Genomic DNA, 11,812 nt, shown 5'->3' on the forward strand with positions numbered 1-11,812 from the left:
ACCAAGGTTGTGTTTGTCAGTTATCATAGTCATTAGAGACCCGTTGATAATTCAGGATCGAAAAACATACTCCCTAAATTGTCAAAAATTAGTTTCATTAAAACCGGCTGATCCCAGTAGCATTGATACATACAGCCTAAATTGCCACAAATTAGCAATCACCTCATAGTAATCAGATGCTCGCAAACAGTACGTACGGACTATATTATCGCAGAAATTCATCAGTCGTGGAAGTTCCACATATCAGCTGTTGGATTGAGCAGGATCGAGATAGGACATACGGTCTAGAATTTTCAAATTTCCATTAGTTGCGATTCCCATCAGCCACCCCCTGGTTCAGTAAATCAACACTTACAGCCTAGTAATATCAACATATACATGTTAGCCATCACATGTATTTCAAGGCGTATCGAGAAACTGGAATAGACCATACTTTCTAAATGATCGAATTATGTATTAGCCATGTTGCCTCTGATTAGCCTTTTGATGATTGAGCGAGATCAACACATACACACTGCATAGCCACACAGTACTTGTCAGTGATATCATAAAAGGTATCAGCCATTTTCTGGCCAATTGAAATCACCACATACAACCTGGATCGCGAGATCTAGTTGTCAGCTTTTACATATTATAGCCAATGGACAGTCAATAGCCAATGGACAGTCAATACATACTCCCTAGTTCACGCCAGCCTTCGTAAGTAATTTTATTTCAATGTCAGCCTTCCATCAGAATCAAAACCTACTCCCTAATCCGCCGCGATGATATATCAGCGATAACTCCCTTTAACCTGATGATATTCATCCAGAATATCAGGCAAACACTTACAGGCTAAAGATGATATTTGCTCATTAGCTGTCTTGTATCACATATAAGCGATCTAGAGTCGAGTGTTGCCAGGACATACCGCCTAGAATGCAAAGAGTGCTCAATTATATTATCCAAAAGAAACCATCTCCTGGTATATGAAGTTGTCACATACAATCTAGATCGCCGTAATTATTTTGTCAGTCACAGAAAACTCAACCAGCACGGTAGTAACATACATCCTATGTACCATCATGAATGGTTGTTCATTAGCAACATGTATATTGAGCCTTGTAGTAGGTAAAGTAGTCCCAAGACATACACACTGTAATATTTGATAGCATTGTTAGTGATTTTCACAGCTATGCGTGTATCAGATCAGGCCAACTCATACAAACTAAAAGCCCAGATACATTAGGTATCATGCCAATGTCAATCATCTTCGTGTGGTTTGACTCATAAAGCTTACAGCCTAAATCGCCATATCCGTATATTAGTAACATGCTCTCATGCAACCCATTAAACGAAAACTCGACGTACACACTAGATTGAGATTATCAGTTTTAGAGGATTCCTAAGAGGTCAGGTAAGTTTACTTACAGGCTTTCCAGCACAAGCATTTGTCAGCAATAACATTCACATATCAGCTATCCACTCATCAAATAAGTTCAATACATACGACCTAGTGATTGCAAGAGTATATTAGCGATAATATAATTGAATACATAGTACGTAAGGCAAGTACAAACCTCCTAAATCGTTGCACATATTAATTAGGCATCAAGTACCATATGCAGCATTCATGATCAGTTATAGAATCGTACATTCTATATCAACCACATATTGTCAGCCATTGCATTTCATACATGCAATTACCATGAACTGATCTATCAAGGTGAAGACATACCGGCTATATTACCAAATAACTCATCAGTTACCACGCATGACAAATCAGCCATCAATAGAGGTCTAACTGAGTTCTTACAGCCTAAATCGCCATATTTTAGCTCTTCAGCAATTTCATAATTGATTGAATTCGATACATACACACTAAATCACAAGATAAATTTATCAGTTCGCTGCACGGCAGATTACCTGTTGTTGTAATGCGCGGCTTTGGCACATACACCCTAGATAATGAGTTGTAATTAGCCGCGATATCCCATGTCTTAGCCCGGTATTGGTTTGCTGGATGAAGTCTCACATTCTAAATCGTTTCAAAACACTCGTAAGTGACTTTATAAATCATCTCTTGATCAAGTTGTCTGAGACTAAGACCGTACTTCCTATTTCATCAGACATATGTGTTAGCTATCAGACTTGCCCCCAACTACGCACAAGCTTTGCAGAGTCGACACTTACACCCTAACCAACCCCGATCATCCGTCAATCACTGGTCTTCAGAGTAGACAAGCGCTTCTGCGAGATATTACGTACTTGCTAAATAATCGTATATGTTAGTTCCAACATTAAAGCATGGACTTACAAGGGAATCCTAAATGCGGATCTTGGCATATCTTTGACTTTCACTTACTTGCTGAAAAACTAAGTTAGCATTGACATCTCCAATTAAAAACATCAAGACGTTTTCTAAGCTGACTTACTCGAGTTTCCAACAGAGCTGCTGCATTGGCTCCTGCTAGAAGCATGCCAAGAAATAATATCTTCATTTGCATTTTGAGGGAGTTGGATTCAAAACAATAGTGAAAAAAAATGTCGACAATGATACTTCAAAAGACAACGACAAGTAATGTTATTTAAAAAAACACAAAAAATCTCGATATGCAGTAGTATATACCCATGGATTTAAAGACAGTATCTGCCTTTAAAGTTTAACTAGTAGCCATACAGCGCTTTACGTACAAAGCTTGGTTAAAGATTATTCCCATCACTATACATCTACACTAAAATGGGTACGTGTTACATGTTAGGGTGGGCCTAATAGTAACACGGCGGGTAGATCCGATGTGGATGTCGGGGTGGGTCCGATCTTCTAGCGGGCGGGTCTCCGTTCAGCCTCACTATGAACAGCGATAAGATAAGGAATATAAACATTTTAATGTCTTTTGTCTCAAATTTCCTGGACACTTGACAAGAAGGTAGTATAATGAGGTAGGATTGATTGAAATTGAATATTGCACAGTTAGGAAATGCGGTTGGGCCTCGTGGTCGTGTAGATCTTTAATATCCCAGGGCGCCTATTCGAGGACATTTATGTTCGGTTAAGGGGCTTATATTGTAGTCTAGGTCTCTCAAAAATGAGTCAGCATATTGCAAGATCCTCTTTTGTACGTGAAAGCTGATTGCAATCTAACACGTGGTCTGATTGAAAAACGTCGTCGAATTTAACTGACAAAGGATTAGGATCATAATTTTCATTTATCATATGATCTTACGTAATACAACTTGATATCAGCAATAGCCTGGTGTACTAGCCTATAGATGACAAGACTCGGAGACGTACGTCGTATTTCACAACAATACGAAACGGTACTCCCCAGCATTAGCCTAGTCTAGACTAGAAAGAGAGTCAATTCCGCCGGCCTATATCAATCTGCTCTAGGCCCTCGCATGAATGAGCCATCATCTTCCACTTATCTCTTCACAACAGCAAAATGATTGTCTCTACTCTTATTACTCTTGCTGCTATTCTTCAGCTGGGCTCTTGCGTGAATCTTTGCTCTTTCCCAGTCGGAGTGTCGCCGGGATGCGATCTAAGCAAAACTTACATTTGTTGCAACAATATCAGCGAAGATTCATGCTGCGGTTTCGACAATTCGGACGGTCAAAACACAGGACTCGGCGGATCAGTGCTCACTGAGAGTTTGCCTACTAGCGGCTCCTCGGTACCAGCCGCTGAGGCAAATATTTACAGTGATACTTGCAATAATGCTATTGGCCGGATCACTTACAATGGTTGCATAACCTTCTCTGGTGGGAATCGAGCTGCCAGTGCAGGATGGTTCTATCTAAACAATCGTCGAAGGTCATTAAGCGACGCCCGCGACACCAACGATACGTTGCAGACCAATTGCCAGGCACCAAACATGGCATCCTATACGACCAAAGATGGAATCCAACGGAGGATTGCTATTCCCGACGGACATGATGACGATGTTTTGGAAGGTGTTTTGAGCAACAACTATACCATTTTAGACACCTACCCCAAATATGCCGACTAGCGCCTCTTATTAGGCGTTCAACCACAACTATAAACTCCAGCTTAGGGCTCAATGCAGAGTTTACTGGATTCAGCGCAGCTTCGGTATCTATATCAGGATACCGCGTGCCTGTCAACAAAGGATATAGTTTGTATGTTGTTTCATCTTGTACGGGGTCCTCAATTACTTTTATATGGTATCACGTGCGAAGGATTATAAAAGATTGAGAATCCCCCCAGCTAGTTGTCTCTTTCCTTATGCTTAGTTATCTCGTTATACGCTACCCAATTCAATATTATAATATTGGCCTGAGTCATTCACCTCCTCAGTTTCGATTAACTTGCGTACTTGGCTGCTGTTATGGAAGAAAGTCGCTTAGTCAGAGTTTGTGAGGATCAAGTCATGTAACGCTGTCCCAAAATAATCATGAGAAACAGGTAGACAGGTTCAGCACGCATACTGTATGTAGTCACTAGTTTCAGAGAAATAATGATCATGTTTGACAGTACGCACATTACGAGACCCAGGCTTGGAGATCGTAACGACTTTGTTAGCCTAGTTGCCAATACACATGACAGTTTCGAATAATGGCTTATGAATGAGACCATCGAAAGTCACAGATACATGGCAGCTATGGTACCAGCCTACTCTTCTTTAGGTATATTTTATACGTGCTATAAGGTATTTTTTCCTGTTGTTTTTTTTTTCTTGGTAAGAAAAATAATTTGTTGAGATGTTACAACCAATGGAGAAGTCGGCAATTAGCTTGAAAAGAATGAAGACAAGGCTTTGTAGCTATAGTCGTCTGAGGCTAGCAACCAGAAGAATGACTCAAAATACAGCAGTTGAAAAGCCATTTTGCCAAGAGCGTAAAACTAATATATTGATATTATTGCTATTTATATGGAATATAATCGGAGGCCCCCAACGTTTACCATCCGGTCTACCCGACATACAAGTCATTTCTGAGATCATTAGTACAGCTGTTTCTATATCCAGTGGGAAACACCATGTTATTAAAACTGTAAACCTGATATATTAATATTATTGCTATCATTTATCTACGTAATGGTAAAAATAAGTGGAGGCCTGCCAACATTTAAGAATTTAAGATTAGGCCCACCCCAACATACAAGCTAATTTATTAGTACAGTTGTTCTATATCTGTTGGGAAACATCATCAATGAGAAAGTGATAGACATCGTATCAAGGTTTATTAAGCAAGTATAGTTCCCCCCTCAAGCACTATTACTAAGATGAAAAGTCTATTTGAATATACTAATGCATGAATCATTGGCTTTTCAGCGTAGCATTGTCGGCCTCCATCCGACACGAGATCATTACCAGAGGATGTTGCTTTCATTCCACGAAAATTTCATTCTCGCTTGATGGTTGAGACGAGACTATCATTAGTGCTAGGAGATAGCGGACATACTGCTGATTACTCTGGACGGGACGACGAAAGCCATAACACCTACTCGTAGATGATTGCTATAAAGCATATTTGAAAGAGCCTTTGGTCAACTTTCGTAAACTGTCCGTCTAAGAATTTTGTTTTATTATCTCTCTACCTACCTAGTGCCTATAGAAATTATGATTCTCAAAAACTTCATCAATTTTCTTGCCTTCGTCGGGGTTTCTCACGCCTCTTCCTCTATATGCGGTTTCGCAAGCTCAAGTCCCTGTGATGTCTCTGCTGCGCATCTCTGCTGCAACAATTATGGATCCAATACATGTTGTACCTTTGATGCCGGTTTCGGAACATCCATTCTGTGTGAGGGTATCGCCGATAATGATGAATGTGCGGGTTACTCAGCATTCTACTGTGATGCCGCCGAACCAGCTTTCACCATAGTAGGACCGGGTTGCGTTCATGGGCAGTATGCTTGTCCATCCGCATCCTTTTTCCTTGAAGGAAGCCAGCGAGTGAAACGAGATGGGGATTGTAAGAGTCCCAATGTCGGGGTTTACTACAAGGGAGGTGTTGAACGAAAGATCGTAATTCCACCAGGGAATTCCTCACTCGTCGCCAAATATTTGCTGGCGGATAATTATTCTCAGTTGGATCTATTTGAAGAATACGGTAAGGGTTCTCTTATAGTCATGAAATTATTATCATTCGCAGCTAAATTGTTGAAATTAGTGGAAGAGTGAAGGAGACGCTTAACGATACGGAGCATTGGAACTGCCTCTGCAACATAATCGCCTTCCAGAAAAGTGGTGGATTGATCAGGAAGGGTTCCAATGAAGTATGACAGTGGAGGATTCAACTCGCCAACCGAAACTCTAGAGGGACATGTACAAAGATCAACTGTTGAGACTGGAATAATACAGAATGCTTGAAATTAATTGTGATTCAAATATATTTAGTCTCGTCAACTTTTAGAAGCCGTGACTGGCTTGTATAATTCTCGTCCCAATCAAACAGCGTGCATGCCTGTTTCTAGGGAACTACTATTAACTTCAGGGGGTTAGATTTGGGATCATATCTATAGTTCTGAATATTTTACGCACATTTGGCTCAGTTATGGAATTGAGAATCTGTTTTTTTGTGACGCCATACCAACATTTATCGTGAAAGAGTTCTCGTCTAAGATCTAGGGATATTAAATACGAAGGGCAGCGGTAGAGATATGGCTTAATAAAATGAATGCTAAACCACTTAATATCCTTATATAGCCACTATGGACAACTCTCAACCGTTTCACGACCTTACATTCGACAATTCACAGAATTCTGTCATCCGAGACGAAAACCAGATAATCACCTCAAATGTTGCCCTCCCTTATCTATCACCGTTCACCAAATAATTGTCGAACTTGTCCTCATTCCGTTGAAGAACTGATGATCCAGCGAACCCCAATCAAACACGGAGTTAAACGCGCAATTATTCTTCAAAGGTTAGAATTTCGGAACAAATGTACAACCGGATATAGTTTCTCACCAAAGTCTTCAAACCGAGATAGTGTTTCATAATCATTTTCCTTCAGCGCTTTTGCAATCATGGAGTAATTCCCTGTGGGTATAGCAATGTGCCTAGTCAAACCAGATTCGTTGACATAGGTTGCTTTGTCTGGGAAAACACACTCCATGGCCGCTATGTCGCTACGCTTGCGTGGGGAATAAAAATAATTAGCACTGCCAGCTCGATTGTTGCCAAATGTAAGACAGCCATCGTAACGTAGTGATCCTAAGAAAGCAGAACATGATCCCTGGCCTCCAGGAATAGCGGGACCATAGGCTTGAGCTTGATATTCATCTGGCAGGTTTTCAACCAAGACAGACCCTCCTAGATGGGTATTGGTTCCATCTTGGCCATCAAATGAGCAGCAGGTATCATCATCCAAGTTCGAACAGCAGACATTACTTTGCGAAACATCGCAACTGGATCCTCCGGCTGGGAAAGGGAAGGAGCACAAGTTGGCGCCGCAGCGAACATGAGCAACCAAAGAGGTAATAACAACCAAGGTAGAGATAAACATTTTGTTCACAGAATATACGCAAAGAGTATAGAATCCACGATATTTTGGGAGAAATTTCAAATGAAGAACGGGAGGTCTTGGAGTGCGGGCATGCCATATATCCCAGAAAACTGAGGTATTATGGTTTTTTTCTAATGTCAAGATGTACGATACGATTCACAGAGTACACCACAATCTAACAGACCCTAAAAATCTGAATACGCCTTTTGTATTACCTCGTATTGTTTCTAAAGACGGTGTAAAGTGATTGTATAAGAGGATACAACCTTAAACCGTATCTGACCTCCGGCCGGCCTCCTAAATGATACTATATCGTCTAATAGCCTTGACACATGTGTACAATTTACGTAAAACCACGCATTACTGTAGCTGGCCCCGAGACAGTTTACGTAAATGTCAACCGGAAAGTTGATTATCCTCCTTGCTGGCATTGCATTGATGTCGGGAATGTCCGATGCTTCTATCATACTTTTGTCGGCTAAACTTTACAGTGAGACTGTTTGTGTCTGATATTAATTAATACTTCTCAATTTATCTTGTTACAATACTAGATCTTATGCGTGAAGCTGAATACATGTAAAACATCGCCATTAAAAGGGTGCTATTTCTGCCACTGCGTATCAGCCTTTAGTCAGCGTAGCGCTTAACTAGGTTAACGTTAAGTTATAGTTAAAGTTAGTATAAACTATATTAAATGATAACTCTCTCGCCGGTAAAATCTGCTAGCTTTATCAATCCGGAGCCGGGGGGCAGGATCTTCAAAACATCGTCATGACTCATGTTTTATGATCGTATTGCACTTGTTTCTTACACCTTCGTAGTACAGTAATAATAGGAGGTAGGAACCTGCCAAAACCGGCGGACACTGCCCGACACCAAAATATTGTTCCTCTGAGAAGAATTACTTAATTTGAGTATTGAATTAACCTGCCATAGCTGGCCCGCGGTCTACATAGTACATATACAATATCGGAAAGTTGGTATATAAACTGCTGCAGTTCCCCTCCCATTCCATATAGCCGTAGCAGTACGAAATTTTCTAAGGTATACCGACTCAATCTCTTTCGATCGAACCACAATCAATCGAGATGCAAATCAAGATCTTTGTTCTGAGCTTCTTGTTAGGAGGAGTGGCAATGGCTTCATGTCCTGTGGTATGATGCTACCTTGTTGGCAGATGCCGAAATGTGTCATGCAGTCACTGATGATCCATTCGGAGAATTAGACGCAAGTTCCTTGTTCTGAATGCCAAGTCCCACCTGGTGCTACTTGTACCGCGGAAGTAAGGCCTGGATTTATGTGATCAAACTGTTCCATATATCAGTTTGAAAATATGTGATGCCACTGCTAACAAGTCTGCGCCGTTATCTAGTGTGTTGACTGCGGTGTATGCTTGAACTGGCAATGTGAAGGACCCGGGAAACGGTCGGTATTCAACCCTACCGACTAGGAGGGTATATTGCAGACACGATGCCTCTGTCTTTGCCGAAAATGTAAGTCCTTTGAGAAATCATACCATTTTTGGGTAACTAAACTGGAGGTGACAGTTCAATCCTGAGATTGACGGTAATCGGTATGGCAGACTGTTGCTATATGTGACTCGAGCTTAATGTATGGTTATTTATTCAATCCTCGAACAAATGTTAGGTCTAAACAAATTGTTGGTTTATCCTGTTCCAACCACCAAAGTTTGCATTAGGCAAAAGCTAGGACAACGAGCCTGTAGGGTGAGCTGACCAATATAACAACTTAATTCCTAAGTCAATTGATAACCGTAAGAAAGATTCACAAGACCGTAGGTGTATGATAGAGGAGCCAGGGAGGTCTAAAAGTAGGTGTGTGTATCCCTCGCAGCTATTCGCCCAACGTTACGGTGAAATCTTTAATGGAGAATAGGAAATCAAAGTGCCTCGGAGCCCCTCAAACCAACAAATACATCAAAGTTCCACGGTTCTCACCGTGCCAATGGGTGATCCAACCATACGATTCGACCACATACATTTACCTACGGTGTTTATGAGGACTTGGCGGAGGATTATGGTACTATTGTCAGGTAAATCATGATGCTCACTCCAACAGAAAATTACAGCAGTAGTGCATATTCGGGGGCTGCATCTCCATCTGCCGACCTGAAAATCAACTGTACTGCTTTGCCTCTAAGAATACAATAATAAGCTAGTAAGTCGTCAATTTGGCTATCCTTTGTTTCATACCTTGAGAAGTTTAGTTAGCAAATGAAATCCAATTTACACTTGATGCAGGACAAGAACACTGCGGCAGATACAATAGAATAAAATATGAAACTCCTCACGAAACAAGTAGAATCTTGCCTTGAAAAGATGGCGATACTGGCAGATGCATGATGATCCGGTTTTTTGTATAACCTGATATACGATGGAAGGTCTCATGTCAGCCTTGACAGAAAGGCTCTTGGTCTGAGTCGGTGAATATCATTCTCAACTCATTGACGAATTGGATGCATTGTTCTAGTGTGAGTGATTTTCGACACATAGTAGAGTTTGATTGACGAATACCCCGCTCGAGAAATTTATTCACTCAAATATAGCCCGATATAATGATGCACCTTCCGAGATTTTTCTTTGTAAAGACAGAGCCTATCACCTGTTTTTGTTTTTCTTTCTTTCTTAAACGCTCTCTCGGACTCAGATGCAAACAAAGAAGCTCTTCTCAATCTTGATTCTCGTCCTTACTCAATTTGAGACAAAAACGGAGCCACATTGGACTTTACTTTAAATCGGATTTCTCAATTCAGTATGAAACTACCGGGTTCATCAGGGCGCTCAAGGGTTGCATCTACGAGAAGGTTTAAGGCACTCAAGGCTCACGTATATGATGAACAACGATTGGATATTGGAGGTATATAAAATATGAGAGCATTCCATCTGTATATAAGGAGCCAGAAAACGGCATCTTCGCCGTACTTCCTTGATCACGGATCCCTTATGCTGAGTTAATAAGATTGGATCAACTATAGGGCCTTTATGCCTTTTATTAGCATTACCTAATTGGTATAAGCTTTACAGCCTATACTACTTCTATGGTACTAAATATCTCTTTTTTATTGACTGTAACTGTTTATCTATCTTTCTAGATAGTTGTACTATGCGGTATTATGCGTATTTAGAATAACATCTTTAACTAGGACTTTGATCAATAGGTAAAAAGTATATGATTCTACTCTTTTACGTAATATATAGTTTCTATCATATAGGTAATTCTTTTTAGCTTATTCCTGATAGGCCTTCTAAATATTTTATATATTCTATTTCCTAGCGTATTTCGCAATTATAGAGGCCTGACTATCCTGATCTTCTATATCTATCTTCTAGCTAAAATTATTACACATATCCTATAGGGTTATTCCCGTTTTTAGGTTTTCTCTATCCCTCTTCGTATGTGTTATAATATTTAGCGCAGATCCTCTGTTACAAGTAAGCCAGCCCTGAGACGACAGTTCTCCTTTGTCGCCGTCGCTCCTATCTGTTTTGTGCTGACATTTTGCTTGCACACTCTGGACCATCATCCTCGAGCTTGCAAAGGTTGACTTAAAGCAGTCAGCGAGCTGTGCATGGTGGTTCGGTCCTGGGGGGTGGTTTGTTGGTGGTTGCCTTGTCTGGGGTCTTTTAAGAAATATGGATATTATAGAATAGGATGGCCAGTGTTTCAGGCCACCTCGTCCTTTTATACCGAGAGATGTTTCTTATGAATCGAGACATATATAGAGCAGGTGAGTCGCTTCCTTAATTGCTTTTAACGTCGTCTTGCCATAAATCTTATCTTACAATTTGTTTCTAGGCAGGAGCCATTTCATATACTTATTTATTATAATCCTTTTTTTTCCCTTCCTTTTTTTATCTATAGGGCCTTTCATCCCTCTATTATTGCCTACTACTACTACTACTACTACTACTACTACTAGAGAGATATATAAAGAATAAGAAAATAAATATATTGTCGGTTTACTCCGGTCCAGGATCAGCTCAACTGGATTGGGAGAAGGGTAGTCTGACGGCCCTATGAATCGAAGCAAAGAGGAATATACGTGCAAGGCAGTAGGCCCAGCAATATGACTGGCAATATGCCGGTCGAAGTGCCGCTCAAATATGCCAGAACGAAACGGGTGCGAATTGATGTTCCGACTTATATAATATATTATTATGATTGATTGTCGTATATATAGATATAGCTAATTAACATAGTTAGGGTCCAATAATGGTGTAATGGCTGGTTCTACTACTATAGTTAGATATAAGGAAGTATATATATATACCGTAGTAGTTTTGGAAAAGATAGATCCGTATACAGTGAAGGCGTGCTGAGACTATCTTATGCACTTTT

At 40.5% G+C, this 11,812-nt stretch overlaps 1 protein-coding gene across 1 annotated transcript; it reads left to right on the forward strand.

Annotated features, from left to right (window-relative positions):
- Positions 1-3,425: 3,425 nt before the first annotated feature.
- On the forward strand, positions 3,426-3,992 carry BHQ10_004087 (uncharacterized protein; the record flags this gene model as incomplete). Its single annotated transcript, XM_040876415.1, has 1 exon — positions 3,426-3,992. One exon carries the CDS (start codon positions 3,426-3,428, stop codon positions 3,990-3,992), a length of 567 nt encoding a protein of 188 aa, XP_040732591.1.
- Between the last annotated feature and the right edge of the window lie 7,820 nt (positions 3,993-11,812).

This window comes from Talaromyces amestolkiae (assembly GCF_001896365.1).
Source record: "Talaromyces amestolkiae strain CIB chromosome Unknown scaffold7.1, whole genome shotgun sequence".
Taxonomy (NCBI): Eukaryota; Fungi; Ascomycota; class Eurotiomycetes; order Eurotiales; family Trichocomaceae; genus Talaromyces; species Talaromyces amestolkiae.